Raw genomic sequence first — 18,678 nt, 5'->3', positions numbered from 1 at the left:
CACAAAAGTACTACTGCAGGTTCAAGAGGAAAAAAGTGGTCCAAAATTATCTCAAGGACAAGGAGGCCCGTTTAATTATGGTGTGCTCACTCGTCTCCTCTTAGCCTGCCTCTCTCTAGAGGAACCTGGTTGAGCTCAGGGGTTGCAAAAGGTCAGCGTACACACCTCCCGGCCACGGAGAATGACGGAAGCCAGGAGCCAGAAAGTCAGCGCAATGAAAAACAGAAGAGGAGGAGGAGGAGGGGAGAGACAGACAGGAGGTTGAGAAAGAAGCTGAAAAACAGGATAAGATTAATGTTTGAGCTTCAGGTTAGAAAATAGTATGAGGCGAAAACTCAAGACAGCCTGCTCCTGCTTCTGACACAAGCTACTATAGAAACATACCAGGAGAGCGAGTTCGATGACAAGAGATAAAAAACTGCTACGTCTCACAACACATGGTGCTGATGGTTGGTTGCTCAATACAAACAGTTTCAGACACCACTGACTTAGACTGACTAATCCTGCAGTATTTCTTGTGCACACCTTGACAAGTGAGATAAATTACATGGTTCTTCATCTCACAATACAAGGGCAACACAATAAACACACTCTGGATTTGGACATCCCACAGGGTCCCTTTTAACACCAATGTGAGCAACAACGTTTCTAAGGACTTGTAATGTGCAGTTTTCCCTAAAATCTTGAGAATTTGGCTTGTATACCTCCATGAACTCCAATACTGTACAGTGTACATTAAGCGTTAGACAAGGGAGGCAGCAAAGAAAAGGCTTCAAAAGCAAGCACCTGTTGTTATGGCTCGTTCACACGAATGCGTGCTATCCAGCTGCTGAACTCTGTCATAGCCACGAGCTCTGATCATTAAAGGATACAACGAAAGTGTCACTATCTCTGTGTTTACAAGTTGCATGCGTACTGGATGCCAAGAGATCCGGTGTTACGCTCGCTTCCGCTTCCTGGTCCACCATCAGGTAGCCCATGAGCCAGAATGAGCACATCCATCAGAGACAGACTGTACTTTGATCAAGATTCGAAAAAGCTGGGGGCCAGGGCTGGGGGAAGACTGGAGAGTTAAGTACAGCGCAGCAGAGTGAAGGGCTTGCTACAGCCCCTGGATTAACACCACCCTTCTCCACCTTTGAAGTGCCACACAGCATCTCAGATGGCAGCGGGAAAAGGAATTAATGTGCTGTGCTGCCCTTTCTTCAGCCATCCATCGAGCCACCGAATCCCTCTGTGGCCTTGCGCTAACACTCAGCTTGATGAAGGGCTGCAAGGGACACTCCACTACAGCTGGACATGTCCTGTGGGAACCTTTCCTCTATATAAGCACATACACACAAAAAGTAGTGATCTAACACTACAAGGACACAACCCGCAACCTCTGGCAAACATAACAACAACAGACAAAAAGCACACTTTTACCGACACTCATTCGTACATGTGTCTCAACAAAATAAACACACTGCAGTACTTTGGCTGCTTCACATTAATGATCAATGGGACTCAAAGATAAGTGAGCTGGATATGATGATAAGCTATAAAGAGCATAAATCATTGAGCTTAACTGTCAGATTTATCACTAAGCTACTGCAGTGAACAAAACAGGCTATTCGTATTCACACACCGGGACAAAGATTGGAGAGTGAGTCATGGCTTAGTCAAAAGGTGTGTCATCTCCACAGTCCCTCTGTGGGCCTGGCTTGCAATCAGCAATTCACCCTGAAGGTATTTGCCATTTCTCTCACCCGACTCCCCTGCTGTTTCTCTCTCTGCTTCTCTCACTGGCTTAACCTCCTCTTACTCTCTTCCACAGCATTTTTCTCCCCCTGTCCTGCTGCCCAGTGTCTACGAGAACCTCTGAGGCATTCTATTATTCCCCTGACAACACTCATGCTCTCCACCCCACTCTTTACCTCTTCCTTATCTCTCCCCTTCCTCCACACATTGTCCCCTCTCAAGCCAGTTGCTGTCTCCAATGTAGCTGAGGACAGTGTAGACTCTAGTAGAGGAAAACGTGATTGGCAGCGATTCTCCTAAATTATTTATAAGAATGGTGGGGAAAACAACGCAGCATTTAGACTGAGGATCTCCACTCGAAAGGACTGTTTGAGTCACTGTCTCACTGATCCACCTATTGAACAGAGCGTCAAACAGTGCAAGAGGTAACACCTGTGGTGTCAACACGGCTTACAGCCACTTTGCTTTTTCTCACACCCAATGCCCAAATACCTTGTTTTTCCTGTTAAGATAGCAGCTTCTGTCATTCACACAAGCAAAGAATTAATTATTATTAGCATAACCATTTTCACACACACACCTGGTGTTGTTCATCTCCATACCACAAATGTACAAAATAGTTTTGCTAAAAAAACGTGCCAGTGTGGATCTTAAGCTGGATTCATACTTGTCGCTTAAGTCTCTCGAGTGTCACTGCAGATACAGTGCCTACACCATGGGTTTTTTAGGTGTACTTAGTTCCATTGCATTTTACCTGCTGATGGGAACCCCTATAACACTAAGCAGGCATATTACATGTGATTGAGCTTTAGTTATGACAGCTCACAGTAACCGTGTTCACAACATCTTACTCAATTGTGAAATGACAGCAGGGCTGTTCACCTCTACCATCATCAGAAATACCTCAGATACGGTGTAAGCCCTTGAAGGCCAGTACAAACTAGCTAGATAGATAAATAGTTTAAATAGTATTGCCACTGTGGCGCTGTCTCCCTATTTAAGTTTTGTTAATACAACCCCAAAAGAAAGTTGCCGAATGCTCAAAAAGGCTCCGTTGTTAACAAGCACAGGTGGAGCGAGGTTCACCGCTTTGTGAATACAAGATTGTGTACTGGATATCACTAAATGAGCATGGGAACACTTCATAAAAACCACTTTTAGTAAACGGAGTTCATTTTCAAATGACTGTATTCTGTTTGCATTTATGTTCTACAGTGTCCCGACTTTTTTGGAACTTTTTTGTGGTTGTACTCATGCGACACACTGTGGCATCAGGGGTTCACCAAATGAGCCCAATACCAACCAGTTGGCAAATGGTACAGAGGCTGATCTACACAGCAAAAGCTGAAGGCTTTACCATAACACTTCTCTGTATATGGTCTGTACAATGTTGTACATCTTTGCCCTCTCCAGAGTTTGCCTCTTTCCCATATATAAAGTCCAAAATACTCATGGCTTGCTCTTGCACATCACAAACAGTCTCCTTGTAGGTAACTCTTCATTTACACCAACACTGTGGCGTGGAGTTCTGTATGAATGGGTCAACGTGTCATTCAACTCTCAATTGCAACCCTCCTCCCACAGAAGCCTGGATGGCTGGCTTTGGTGACCAAGTGTCTCTATAATAGAGAGAGAGAGAGGGAGGGAGAGAGAGAGACAGAGAGGGAGACAGAGAGAGAGAGAGAGGGCAGAGAAATGCAAGGCGGGCAGAGCAAGAGAGGTGCATACTGATGAAAGAAGAGATGTGAAACTAAAACAACTTCTATCTAGTACTGTTGCAATATAAATCTGTGTAATTCCATAGTTTACCAGTTTAACGTATGGCACTGCAGTGTTGACTAGAGTCTGTGCTAAAGTTGACGAGCTGTGACAGCTGTCTTATAAGAATGGGTCCAATGTGCATTCAGTAAACTATCATGCATGCATCTGCAGTGCGAAAGGGTCATGATGCCATGCTGAAGAGAAGTCTCCTAGGAAGACAAAACTCTTTGTCTCCCTTTGACATGAGACCCAGAATGGTAGAAATTAGGAGACATGAGCAGACATGAATCAGAAGAGAGGAGGAGAGCGCCAGGCTTTTTAAAAGAAGTGAGACATCAAGGCTAAACTGACTTCAAGGCTGAACAGACCATCTGCATTTGCAGATAAAAGTGAAATGTGCTTTTCGCTGTTGACAAAATGACCCCATCATGTGTCCCAATTCATATCTGTGGGGAAAGAAAAACAGAAATAAAATGTGAGCATGCGTGTCTGGCCAATGCACATGCCAAATGAGAGAGAGAGAGAAACAGGGCTGTGATAAGCAGAGCAGCAGCGTTTGTATCAGCGGTTCCAAGGCTGTGGCAGATCCGGAGCCTGTGGTATCAAGGGGCTGGCCTCTCTGACTACGCTTACAGCAGACACTTTCCATGCCACTGCCGTTAACAGCTCCTCCGGGGTCCATATCACCAACAGTTGGAGGACGAGTGCGCAGCTAACTAGAGGGGGAAGGGAGGTCTGTTTGTTGTGCAAAGGCTCCTCTCTTCCTCTCCTTTGCTTCTTTCTTTATTTCTTCCTCCCCCACTCCCCTCCCACTTTCATCTCACACATGGTTCCTCCAGGAGCCATCATCTGACAACACCCTCCTCCCCCACACATAACCACCTCCTGCCACATGACAAACATGCACACACAGCCATAACACCACAGGAAAACGCCCTTGCATCCTCAGGATGTACCGTTCATCTGAACATCAGTGTAAAACATCAACATCTTTGAGGTGGTGCCAGACGCATCTGACTGACATACCAAAACAACAACTTGGCTGATTTGTCTGCATAGTCAGTCTTGATTTACAACGTGTCTGTTTACCAGAGTTAAAAGTTGTGTCCTCCACACCTGCCTTAAGTAGCACCGTGACACACTCAAACATTTAGAGCCCCCAGACGAGGACACCATTTGTTCATGAAAACATGTGAACAGGAAGAATGACTTCAGGTTGGTCTAAATGAGCAGCACGACCATGTGTGAAGAGTGACAGACACTAAATATAGCTCATGCAGCACACAACTGTAAGGTCAGTTTCAACTTTCAACTGACGTTTATTACAGCGTCAATGTCAGGGCCAGGTGGGACAGGTGGCCGGGCTGCATGAAGGGGTAGTGAAGAAGAAAAAAGCTCTCTCCAGATAGACTGAGACCTTTTGCCTTGGCCTAGCTTGCTAGCTATGAGGAAGAAGATCATTACGCACAGGAGATGGAAGGCCACATCTCTACCAGCTCAGAGGAAACCATATAATCAACATGACGCCTCTATAACATACAGCTTTCTGCCTCAGCTGACATCCCAGCTGCCCATGCACCTTCATATACATTAACATACACACAGATTGTTAAAATACAGTCCGCTGGCCCCCCAAGGAGAAAAAAAAAGTCCCTGACCAGTGTGGTTGTGAACGACAGAGGGAGGAGAAAACAACATGAGGCAGATGGCATGAGGCTTGCAACCTTCAAGTTAAAACACGCAGAAATGAAGAGGAACTGCAACTTGTCAGGGGAGGAAAAATAACCTAACAAAAGTAGCCTTAAGAGAAAACTGTGACATGTTAAGTGGCATACAGAAAATGTGAAGCTTTGGAGACACTGCTCAGTGGCAAAGACTTAATATTAGGATATCAGCTCTGACTTGGCAGTACTTTCAAACAACCACAATCGGCTTTGTTTACTGGTGGAAAACCAGCATTAGTGACTATTTTTTTACATGATGTTGAGTTGGTATCAGAGAGAGTTGGGGGCTGTGGTATTTGCACTGCGTTTAAATGCTACACTTAACAGAAGACGTCACATGACACCTTATCTGCGTAAGTTCTTTGAAGCCAGCCTCTCATGCAACAGCCCCAAAGGCTCTTTGGCCACACCAGCCTGACATGACCTCTGTGTGAAAAACACAGCCCTGATTCATGTGAATGAGATGGGCATGCCAATGCAGGGAGCTCAAAATAAAAAATAAAAAAAAAACGCAGCGCTATCCTGGCACTCAAACTGGCTTTCCTGGATTGTATTTCATTGTGTCACCAGTAACTGAAACAACTCGCCCACACCAATGCAACCTGTTTTTAACAAGGGGTTTTTCTCAGACTGAACGCCCAAACAGGCCTAATATCATATTTGTCATAGGTCCAACAGTAACAGCAACAGGTGAAGAGCGGCCTACAAATTTAGCACTAGTTAATATTTTGAAAACTGTGTAAAGCGAGACAATGGGGTTGAGAACGCTCAGTGTGCCAGCCAGAAATCTGTATTTCAGCCTGTGGCCTCCTGCAATCCATGTAGTCAGCCAAGTGTGTGCCAGTCAGCACCCTGCTAAAGCCTCACAGATCCACACCCCTCCTATGCGTCGCCTTGTGCCAGTTCTCAGACAACTCTCTCATCAGCATTGCTCTGACCAAAATGTCTGTATTCCAAATGCTTCCTCCCTCTTTACATCGTAATTTCTTTGCTTACACTCTGTTCTCTACAAGGAACAAAACAGCAAAGATGTTTCACAATAACCCCTCTCTTATATTTATCTCCTCTCACTGTGCTGTTGCATCACACACAACAAAAAACATTGTTTCTAGACAGGCTATATTTTAACCACTGTAAGTTTTCCAAGGCTCCTACTGGATGAGACCTGGTTGGGTGAAATTATCTTAGTCGTCTCATCTCTAGTTCACAACCAGGGTGAGAAAGCAACACTGGAGGGATGCTGCCCCAGACTGGAGACAGAGAGAGGGAATCATGGGGAGCTGCAACAATGGAGCTGGCTGAAACAAACCCCGGTGTATGTGCCCCTCTACCTCCCCCTCTGTGCACACACTCCCCATGTGAAACCATCTGATGCATGTACTGCTGCTCTCACTTGTCAATCACAACTGGGGGAGGGGCAGAAGCATCTTACAAAGCCCCCTCACAGTGCATGTAAGGGAGGGTATTAAAAAAGACATGCAAAAAGGTTCTTGATCTTTGAGGGGTACTTGCAGAGTGTGAAAAAGTTGTGAAGGCTTTATGTGTAGCCTGATCTAGAGAGAGGAGTGCCAGAGGCTGGTGTTTGTGAGGCTGTGAGGGCTGAGCTGGGGATATGTCAGTGGGTGGGACAGAGGGAGAAAAAGGGAAAGGGATGCAAGGGATGAGTGAACAGCACAGATTTGGGATGAGAGTGGATCATTGTTGTTGTGTGGGGGGCTCCAATCTTTCCCTGGAATTGACAAAGGAGATAAAGCAGCCCAAGCTTGAAGGTAAACATATCATCAGTGATTTAAGTTAGAAACCACTGATCCCTGATGATGATGGTGCGGATATCACAGCATACACCCTTTTTGGTCTAGTGAAGATATATATTAAAAAAATGACCAAATTCCAACCTCTGCTTGCTTTTGCCAATGATATCCTGCCACACATGTTCACCACAACCATGCTTGGCCCTCACATCAAAGCCCCCTTGTTGAGACCAGACTAGCAACACATATTAAGTGACTATCTGCAGTTATAATCCACACAAACTGGGAATCAGCAAGAGTGTGCGACTGTCTGAAGTTGGGCCATGATGGAGCAACACTTAAGCCTTGATCTTATTCCCTGTTAATCCATTTGCTTTTGAGACAACAGAAACAAGGACGTGTTCACAGGCAGCCTGCTCTCGCTTATTTACCAGACCTAATAGGACTAAATCTTCTTTTACAATTACACTGGGGGCTTTACGAAAATAGGAGCCCCCACCCCAGAAGGGTTGCAACAGCAGCAGCTAGCACCCAGTCAGACTGGAGTGCCTCCACCCTCCAGGGGGAAGGGAAAGAAAGAACCACCATCTGGGGTTTAGTCATGGTGATGCCAGGGGCTGGGGCTCAGGGACAGGGAGGCTGCTGGGGCTCGAGAAGGGGATGGGGTAGGTAGAGTGACTGCTGTTGGGTATGGGGTAATGGGACAAGTGATGGCAATGAGGATGTGACTTAAAACCTTCTGGGACACGACTTAAACCAGACCTGCTGTAAAAGAATGGCTGTTACAACTCAAACGGCCCATGATTTTAAAAATTAAGGCCAATCCTACAACGAGCATTAAACTTTTCAAATTTGAAACCTTTAATTTCATGATCATATCACAGAAAAAAGCATTTTTTTTCCTACAATGAATCAAAGTAAAACTGTGAAGCAGTCGTTTTGGGTGTTAGCATGCATAGCATAACATTTGCTTACTAAGACTAAAGATGGAGTACCGCTGAAATGATAGGAATGTCCTGAGTTTTGCAGGTCATAACTATTAGAGAAATAAATTGACAAAGTCAGTGGAACTAAAGGAAAAGCGGATCACCGCAGTGATTAGGATACATCCTCTGGAAGCCATAACCATCTGTACAAGATTTTGTGGCAATCCGTCTAGTAGATATTGATATGTTTTACAGGATAAGTGAGAACTTTAACCTTCTGAAAACTGCTTAAGTCAGAGGATCACCAAAGGCATTAGGATTCAACCAATAGCTGTTGAGAGATTTCAGTCTGGACCAAAGTGGTGGACCGGCTTACATCTCCATCCGCAGAGCCATGTCGCTAACATGGTTAAAAAGCTGTACCATTCTTATGTCCGTCCTCCTGAACGACTCTTCTCCAGCCAGAACGAGAAGGGTCCATTCAGTGTATAATAGAAGTTTGTTTCTGTAATTTCTGTTTCTCATATTATCATCCTTGTCAAATTAAAAGCAGAAACTAACGAATAGGTTTGGCAATCAGAAGATTTTATTAACACCAACAACTGCACGATGGCAAACTGCAGAAAGCTGTGTCGGTAATTTGTATGGGGAAAAAGGAAAGCCAACTGTCTGGCGTGTCCAATGCGAGGAGGTTGTGTATCTAAAGTAAAAAATCCCACCACCACTCGAGGAAGGCATCGTAACTGCCTGGCAGCCGTGACAGGTACTCTGCTTTCAGACGGCACTGTCGTGGTTTATGTTCTCGCACTGTGTGCATGTATCAATGTGTGTGTGGCAGCAGTGATGTAGCTGTATTTTTATTTTTTTATTTTTGGCTGGTTCTACCTTCCTCCAAGCAACCATCCCAAATTTTGTCTTTTGTCGACCATGATCTCTTTTTTTTGGCCCCAGGATGGCAGGACGCCCTTAAGGTAGAGCCCTGTTAAAGGCTTATAAATTCCCCCTGTCACTTAGCTCCTCGCTAGTTTGATAATGAACCTCTCCAAAGAGGAAGCCAATTTAAGGAACAACCAAGATGCTAGCTGGTGAAGATACATGGAATAAATACAAGATGTTCCGCTCTCAGAGCACAGAGTGGAAAGGTGACTGGGACAGAGGTCCTTGGCATGAAGGGTACATCATTGAGGATCCAGGCCTGCAGCATCAGCTGGCTATGGGATTTCAGGTGTCACTGCACAGATCCATAGTCAAGAAATCAAGCACACAACACAGAGACAAAAGGCCACAAAGTGGACAGGCATGTTGACCCTGGGCCTCCTTCCTGCAGATTACTGTCTCGCTCCTTCACACTAATGTGCTTTCACTTCCTCGCTGTCTCCAGGACACTTTTTCTCCACTTCCCCTCTTTCTCCTTACCTCCCACTCATTCTTTCTTTCCTCTCCATCTCATCCACTCAGCTCGTTTTCACACACAGATTTGCTTTTCATCACTTTGGGGGACATTGCATAGAATTACATTAGTTTCCTGGAGACTTACTCTAACCATAACTTTAACCACTACTTACCTAACCTAAACACTTACCTTAATTTTAACCTAACCCAAGTCTTCACCCTAAAATTTAATGATTACATTATGGGGATCTGCATTTTGTCTCCATGAGTACAGTGAGTGCCCACAATGTGACTGTGTAAACAGATTTACGTCCCCACAACATGAGTAATACAAGGGCACAGACACACACACAGACACACAGGGCTTTCTCACCTCACTGCCTGTGGCCTGAAGAAAGTGGAAACCAGCAGCAGTGAAGTGTATCAGCCAAGGAACAATGTGCAAGGGGCTGTTCTGTAAGGCTAGCTGAGGAGAGACTGCATTATCACTGACCAGCACCGTAGAAAGAAAAGAGCTGCCCCTACAGTACCACAACAGCACTGTCTGAGTGAATCACTGACTTTGTCGATGTCTACCCTGGTAGCAGTTCCATGTGGGACAAAAACCACTGTGGTCTCAAATGTAGCATTCATTACAAAAGTCTCCATTATGATATTAAAGTGGACATTCAGTCAGTTGCCTCTCCAAGCGTATACCTCAACTTAGACAGAAAAAAACGTACTCTACTTAATCAGTTCTTGATGTGAGGCAACAACAACTCAGACTGGTCAGTCTTAAAGACTGAGCTCCACAACAAACTGATGCTGTGAAAGCGTGCAACCCCACATTCGCCTCATTTACATCCCAAAGCTAAAACCAGACCACACCACACGACCACACGATATTGACCCCTGCTGTCTATAACAGGGACAAGGTGGAAAAGACTTCCACGAACAAAGACAACAGCAACCAATACAAGACACTATGTCCACCAGGAAGGACTGATGATATGAGAATGTTGACACTAAAGCCCAGGGCGGAGTGAAATCACTCGACACCCCCCACTCTGTCACGACCAATGACAGCCATTTCCTGCCCCCCCCTTCCCCCATGATTCTTGGGTAAATCAACCAATGCATCAGAGATAGGATTGCAGCAGGAGGTGACTGACATTACCCAACTACTAAACTAAAAGGAGTAAGACAAAAGAAAATTATCTCAAAGTTGCATTAATTGACTAATACATACAAGTGGGCTCATCGATTTTCATCAACTTTTACAATACAAGTCAAGACAACGCCAAAGGTAAATGAGAGTCAGCTCAAAGTGCTGCACTTGTGACAGTGGCCAAGCCAGCTTGTCTTGTTCCTGGTATGTGGCATTAAGCAAAACAAACATGTCTGACAGTTGTCATGACAGTTTCCTCTTACTACTGAGTCTTCACTCAGAAAGTGAACATGTTGGAAATATCCCAAATGTTCAGACTCTGGAAAACGTCATTGCAGACTACTGTTACATTACTGCAGTGCCAGAAATTCATGTGAATGTTTGAAAAGCCAAGCTAGAACTAGACCAATGAGATATGACTAAGTCAGCTGATATCTGAATTTCATCATGTCAAAAGTGAAGTGAGAGTTGTGTTGTGTAGAGTCTTCCCGGTATCAGTTGTGTATGAGCCTGAAGGTCAAATAAGGTGGTCTGCATCTATTTTTTCTGATTCTATGACATGAAATCTCACCAAAAGCCCACTTTTCACACAGAATGGCACATAAACCCCAGTGTAAAAGCAGCACCACGCACTTTTATTGCTAGGGTGAGAGGTGATGTGCTTTTGATTAAATGACGAGAGGAGAAAGAGCAAAATTAGTTGTGAACCTGGCCTGGCCAAGATACGAGTTGATCAGTTGAACCACCTATGCTATATTTCTAAATCACGCTCTGCCAGCTGGCTCTAAATACACACCACAAGTGTTAACTGTAAATGTGTTTTATCTCCTCCCACTAAAGCAACTGCTCAACAATTTTACATTTTTAGCACATCGCCATCAGATGCACACCATCCTTATGGCAGTATAATACAAAAGTCTGTATTGGGCATACGGTTGAAGAGTACCTGAAACTACTACATACCACTTAAGGCAAGCATGCAAACATGTGCAGGTGTATAGATATTTTTAAAAAATCAAAAGCAAGAGGAAAAAAAAGAGCATTTACGAGACAAATTTCAAAATGGACCGGTTTATACTGATCAAGGTGGCTCCATGAGGTACTTTAATTCTGATAGGGCTCTTTTCGAAACTATTAGTGCCTCCATATAAACACAGCTACTTGAGTAGATTAACCTTTCACTCACCCAGAAAACAAACCACAGCAGCATTAAAGGTCTTTGATCTGTACACCTAGAAAGCCACCTGCTTTATTCCAAACAAAAATACTGCACCAGAAATATAAACAGGGGAAACAAAGCAGGAAAAACATGACTTCTTGTATCCTACATTGGCGAGCCATTCAACACAAACAAGGACACAGCTGGTTAAAGCTGACAACACAGGGTTTAGTTAATGTCACGTGGCCATTTTGATATCCTTCAGAATCATCCCATGTCCTACTAGACCAACGCCAAAATCCATTCAGTGATCACCAATTTTCAACAGTTTCAGCACTGACACTATTCCAGACAGAGACAATATTTCTCACAGAAATGCATTTTCCACTGGCTTTCAGTCAAAGAACTAAAGCAGCGAGCTCATACTACTATTTACTACTTTGCTATCATTATAAAAGCAGCTTCATATAATTACACTGTGAATCAAACCAGTTATGACCTTGAACACTTGTATGTCTGACTGAGATGTCAAAGACTACCACATCAATCTCAATATTTCCTCAGAATGCGGTTGAAGGGGTGTATCTGCCGCTGAGATCTGCTCATGCAGCCAAAGACGAATACACCGTTTGTGCTTGGCCTACAGGAGCGTTTGTAAAGTTAAAATCAAGAAGCTCAAGCGAGCAGTTCTTTGTAACTGGATAAGGCATCATCAGTGTAAAACCAAACCCATCAACGGAAGATATTTGACAGCACAAGACCCCTCAACTTCCATGTAAACTAGGCGCAATGCGATCCCCCATCTGGCCTGCACCTCGTTTAATAACAAAGCGATGCCTGCGTGTGTTTCTCTGCCGAAGGGGGTGGGGATGAATGAGTGATGGAGACTGTTGATGCGTGATGTTGACCTTAACAATTTCTTTAAAGTGCACTCATTCCTCGATGGACTAAACAATCTTCATTTACTCTGAAATAACACTTGACTAGATTAACAACAGAATTGCTGTTCTGCGAAGTGCGAATATATTTTAAAACAACAAGGGGGGTCGAATCGAGTGATAAAGTTCATTATGTAATCGCGGTGGAGTATTTTTCGTGTGTTCTGCGATAAAGACAGAGAGCAGACGAGTGATCTGACCGCTACACCTTCTCGTATGCCGTTGGTATCGGAAACAAACGTTTTAACCATCGATTCTTGCAACAAAATCGGACTTAGGCGAGCAAACAATGCCTGAAGAGCATCTGCGTCCCTATGGCTACCCAAGCCAGATGGCTCTCAACTGCAAGACAATAAACTCGAACCTCACGCCATGAACTTAACTTTACATGACAGAGAAAGAAACCAAACACGGCCACACAGTCCACTACGCGTGCAGGCCAACGATCAGAGTTCATATACGACTTCTCGGTCCATAAACACGTTTCTACAGCTGCGTAAACATAATCTACAAATATGTTACCACTCAAAACTCGCCAAGTTTCGTATCGTTTCGCCACTTTTTACAGCATATACGGCATTTTTAGCACATTCTGGTCATCTTCTTTCGCTTACTTTTGTTGAAATGAACGGAACTTAAGTCGACTGGCCAAATGAAAACAAACGAGTGGCACATGGTTGTTACGAGAGCACCTCCATCTAAAGTTACTCGGGAACATCGGAGCATCTTTACAACACGTAACGTTACTACAGACGTCGGGTCATCAAACCGTATCGTGAATACCGTATTCGTCTGACACCTTTCAACTTTGGGGACCAGCAATTAACAATTAAAGCTAGCTTTTAGTTGTGCTAACGAGCTGGCTAGCACGCGCCCAACAGGACTGCGTTCATAACGTGAACGAACGAGAAGTTCGGAGAACACTGCTAAGCTGGTTAACCGGATAGCTAGTTATAAATGCGCTGTTCAGACCACGCAGGCGAAAAAGCTGACACAAACAACTTTTCATTTCCGTAATGAAGTACATTCAATGTTACTGAAAGCAAGCACAATTTAAATTTACCTCTATTTCAAAGTCTGGAAGGTTGAACGCTGTCCTGAACAGCGAGCAGAAGTGGGCTATGGCGGGGACTTCCCACCAAGACTGGATCTCTTCCACAGAAACTGTACATCCCTGGGACATTTTCGAAGTCGAGAAATTGTGTAACGTTTGTTTCTCACATTAGAAAGTAGTTTCTTCAGTGACTTAGAATATCCTCGCGTCATTACAAATACGACAAAAGTTGCTGTTGCTGCCCTGTTCGGACAGTTGCCATTGCGACCCGCGGAGCGCTACAATCTGCTTCAATCAGAGCCTCACCGGAGCTGAACAGATGGGAAGGGCGATACCATTGCAAGACGGGGGGGGGGGGGGGGGATTACCTAACGCTACATGCTACCATATATGTGGGAATAACTTCTCTTATATCGTCAAGTATGTTGATCTCTAAGGACAACTTAAAGAAAAATTGAAAACATATTTGTTTTTGGATTTGTCTGTTTGTTATAGTAACAAAAGTCTATAGTCAACAGTACCCCATCGGTTTGATAGTGCGACAGCCGTTTAAAGGGAATGCTTGTGACCGGCGATGAATAAATAAAAAAAAAAAGTTGAACCAGGTATGATCCAGGTAACTCATTTTAAGGTATACCAGTGTGCTCTTCGTGTGCGCGGGGATAATATTTTAATCGTCATTATTTGACATATTTTGCTATATTTCCGATCATTTCCTCTTTTTTTTCTTTTACGCACCACCCTTTGACTTACTTCCAACAGCAACAGCTGTAAAACAGTTCGAAGTACTAAAACCTCGTTCAGCTGATCGTTGTCGCCGGCAGCAATTTGCGAGCTACGTTTAGACATTGTAAACATCATCGTGGTGGAAGTTTGGGACCATACGCTACACGGGGGCTCCCCCTATCGCAATATGTGAACAGTGCATGCTATGAGACATCACAGGTGATCAGAGACCGTGAATGTGAAGAGGCTACGCTGCCCTGCAGGGCTGTGTTCAGTTACACATTTCTCTTACTATGTCCGATCTTATCAGACATTACACCCCATCCTAGTTCAAGTGTTTGACATGGGAAAAAAAAACAAAAACACCAATACAGTTTAAGCCTAAACATAACATAACATAACAGCCTATCGGTATAAAAAAGGATTACTTTTATGTTCTGATAAAATTATTTTTCATCAGAAAACACTTTCTTTATATAGCTTGTGCTAAAACACTTACTATAATGTATCATGAATTGTCGAACATGGACAGGGTTCATTGTGATAAATGTACAATATATATTTTTATATACTGTATATACATATACAAACTGTATATTGTACAAGATGTATTGTGTAAGTTCAGAGGTAATAACTTACCACACTGTCTCAAAGAGACGCATTAGAAATACAGTCCAAAATTAAACCTGTTTCCATCGTAATGCAATTCCAATAGATCATCATTGCATTTTAAGTAATGCTAAGTTTGCATTATGACACAGACTGTGTTGTATAGAGTTAAAAAGTCAACGTTAAAAAAAAAATCAATAATGGCAGCTTTCATCTTTCTTGACAAATTTACACCCCGTGATACAGATGTGATACAAATATATGGGTCACCACAAACAGGATCGCTTCGTTGCACCTATGGCAAATGTTCTGCAAGTCTCAAGACCTTACTGGAGGTTTTCACAGATTTTCACTCAAACTGAAGATTACTCCACATGACTTCATTCAATCATTAGTCCCCCCAGAATGTCTCACTGTGTATGAATGAAGTGCAATACGTGTTGCAGTGTTTGGTCATGTTGTAACCCTGCACTCTGGCAGCCTTGCGTGGTCTACGGTGCTATAAGCTGATGACAGTTGTCAGTGGGGCAGGGCAGTGGAGTGATGTCACACTCTTTGGGTCCCTTGGTAACATCAGGCCAATGTAAGGTTGTGATGTTGCTCAGAAACAGAGCAATCCAGTGACTCCAGTAAATCTTAACTGCAAGGGCAACGTTCAAACCCAAAGCTCAGTGAGTTAAGTTGGTAAGTGGAAAGAAATGTGGGGATTCAGGGACAATATTTTGACTGTACTGTATCTTTAAATGCTAGCTGACTCTCTTCAACTCAAGTCCTTGAATCTAAACTAACCTTATTTATCAAAACTCCCGCTCTACTGTATGTAATCAATATTTCATTCATTTCATTACTGCTATTTATTCTGATTTAGGATAATGGAGTTAATCCTGTCATTATGCGCTGTTACCCTGGCAATGTTGGTGGCCCATTGAAATAGAAAACCTTAAAGAAGAGCTGTGCAAACAGGGCTGGTAAATAGAGCAGTGGTTAGCCCTTTCTGTGAGTTCTGAACAATTGTCTACCTTTATGGAGTGAGCAGAATACAGGGAACAACCCTGATCAGATTGCCAGTCAGTTCCAGTTACATGTCTGACAGTCATGTTTGAGTCTTCAGTAAATCTGACTTGCACGACTTTGGAGCTTGAGAGAAATCCCGAGATATTGTAGAAAATCCCTCCATACGTACACAACAGTGGTGGGAAGTAACTAGGTACATTTACTCAAGTATTATACCTAAGAACAGGTTTGAGGTACTTGTACTTTACTTGAGTATTTCTATTTTAGGCTACTTTATATTTCCACTTCAATGCATTTCAATATCACACCAAAAAATCATAGATTAGAGAAACACATCAAAACGTTAAAGAGATTTGTGAAACAGAACTCTTTTCTCTTCTGTCCCTTCCCATGAATCATCTCATGACCCCTCAGATATATCTGGTGTGCCTGTGTATAAAGTACTTTGAACTAGCTCCACCTCCAGCAGCTACGACACTAACATGCTGCTTACCCACTGATGTTTCAGTATTAATAATCTAATGATGTCATATATAACAATTTATCAATCAGAGGGACCAAACCAGTATTTTTACTTTAATACTTTAACTTTTAATACTTAATACCTTTACTTAACCTTTACTTTTTTTACCTTTATGATTTTTCATGAAGGACTTTCACTTGTAATGGAGTATTTTTATAATACACTGTTGTATTGCTACGTTTACTCACAAGGAGTCATTTGGCAGACGCTTTTATTCAAAGCGACGTACATGAATTCACACACCAATGGCATCAGGGGCAGTTTGTTTTTTGTTTTTGTTTTGTTTTGTTTTTTTTGGGGGGGGGGGGTCAGTATCTTGTGGACTGCTGAGGGATGCCAGGGATCGAACCACTGACCTCCTGCTCGGCGGACCACCGCTGTACCTCCTGATCCACAGCAGCCCACTTGTCTTTCTTCTGCTCTTTGTAGCTCTGTCTGCAGGTGGTGCAATGTAACACAGTACATTTACTCATGTACTGTACATTAGTACAAATTTGACATACTTGTACTTTACTTCAGTATTTGCTTGTAAGGCTACCTTACAGGCTGCACGGTGGCGCAGCAGGTAGTGCGCGTGCCTCACAGCAAGAAGGTCACCGGTTCGATCCCCGGGTCAGACGGGGCCTCCCGTGCATGCTTGGGTTCTCTCCGGGTACTCCGGCTTCCTCCCACAGACCAAAAACATGCTCATTAGGTTAATTGATGACTCTAAATTGTCCGTAGGTGTGAGTGTGAATGTTTGTTTGTCATTACATGTGGCCCTGCAATCGGCTGGCGACCGGTTCAGGGTGTACCCCGCCTCTCGCCCATTGTAGCTGGGATAGGCTCCAGCCCCCCGCAACCCCGAAAGGGATAGGCGGCATAGATAATGGATGGATGGATGGCTACCTTACACTTATGAAATATAAGACCACTTTATAAAGTATAATGCACTATTGTTGATTAAACTACCACACAGTATCACACTTTCCACTTTTTGTATTGATACTTGAACTGAAGCATCTGAAATCTTCATCCACCACTTCAGGACAGCACAACTACCAGCTTTGTGATTTTATTTCTCAATAGAGCCACTCATGGCAAAAGTTTGCTCTCATGTGCACATTGACAAAATGGTACATGTGTATACACATGTTGGTCTGTCTGTCTACCTGTTATGCTTTACATTATAGATCAATTTAGGGGTCACATTTGAACTATTTCAATAAAATAAACTAAACAACAAAAAACATTTGTTTCCTTATTTAGGATTTTTCAACATGTTGTAACTCGTATCTGTGTGTCTGTATGTTGTGTAGAAGACAAAACGTACCATGGCTTAGGTTTCATACATTCATGTCTTTTTATAGATCAAAGGTTTATTCTTCCCTCTTTATTGTTTCAGCCCACTATTATAAACCATTGATCCTCTGAAAAAGAGTTATTTTCTTTAGTCCAGATGTTCAGAATAGTCTTCTGTTGAGGCATGGACCATTGTGTGCTGGCTGCAGACCCTCTCTGTTAGAAACAGACAGGCACTCTTTCACCTATCTTGATATATAAGCCACAAGCAGTTTTCTGCTTTCACCACAAATAACCGTCTCTTTTAACAGCGAGAGCCAAGAGCTTCAAATGTGCCAGCCTAGCAAGGTGATCTTTAATGTAAGATTCTCCCTGCTGATGAGTGAAATGATCACTGATAGTAATTGTTTTTTTCCATTAAGAGGAATCAATACATCAATCAATACACATGAGAAAATAGTTTAAGGGCAATGAGTGGTTGCTGTGGTAGTCATACGCTCTTTTTGTTGATGCCCTTACATAACCTTCTTGTCCTTTCATGACCTCTTTTCACACATTTCCCAGTGATAAAATGTCCCAAACAGTGATATCATATTGGTATATCACTGTTACCTTGGTAGTAATTGTCAGTCTGTGAGCATTTGTGGAATTCAATGTGTCTAGAGGTATTATGTAATAGGACTGTTGAATGGAGAGCTCATTATTGATGGGTAGCCTTTTATGCTGCTCTTCATGTTGTATATTTATTCTTCGAAAGAGGACACACTGAGTTATAACTGTGGGTGTTTGTCCGAGTCGTGTCTGTTGCATGTGTTGAGGCAGCAGCTCTGCAGGCGTGAGTTTATGTCGAGTTGTGTTAGTGCAGAGCTGTGTTGCTGGGGCTGTGTCACATAGGGGAGTCACCACGAGAGGGAGGGACTTATGCAGCAGGAC

General features: G+C 43.3%; 1 protein-coding gene across 1 annotated transcript in view; it reads right to left on the bottom strand.

Annotated features, from left to right (window-relative positions):
• The window catches only part of cecr2 (CECR2 histone acetyl-lysine reader), a 32,949-nt gene extending 19,070 nt beyond the window's left edge, over positions 1-13,879 (bottom strand). Inside the window, exon 1 of the mRNA XM_070972224.1 lies at positions 13,602-13,879. Coding sequence (XP_070828325.1) covers positions 13,602-13,721 — 120 coding nt within the window. The 5' untranslated portion in view covers positions 13,722-13,879. The remainder of the gene's footprint in view (positions 1-13,601) is intronic.
• Between the last annotated feature and the right edge of the window lie 4,799 nt (positions 13,880-18,678).

Source organism: Chaetodon trifascialis, chromosome 10 (assembly GCF_039877785.1).
Source record: "Chaetodon trifascialis isolate fChaTrf1 chromosome 10, fChaTrf1.hap1, whole genome shotgun sequence".
Lineage (NCBI taxonomy): Eukaryota > Metazoa > Chordata > Actinopteri > Chaetodontiformes > Chaetodontidae > Chaetodon > Chaetodon trifascialis.
The sequence above is the reverse complement of the archived record's forward strand: the minus strand, read 5'-3'. Positions and strand labels throughout refer to the sequence as shown.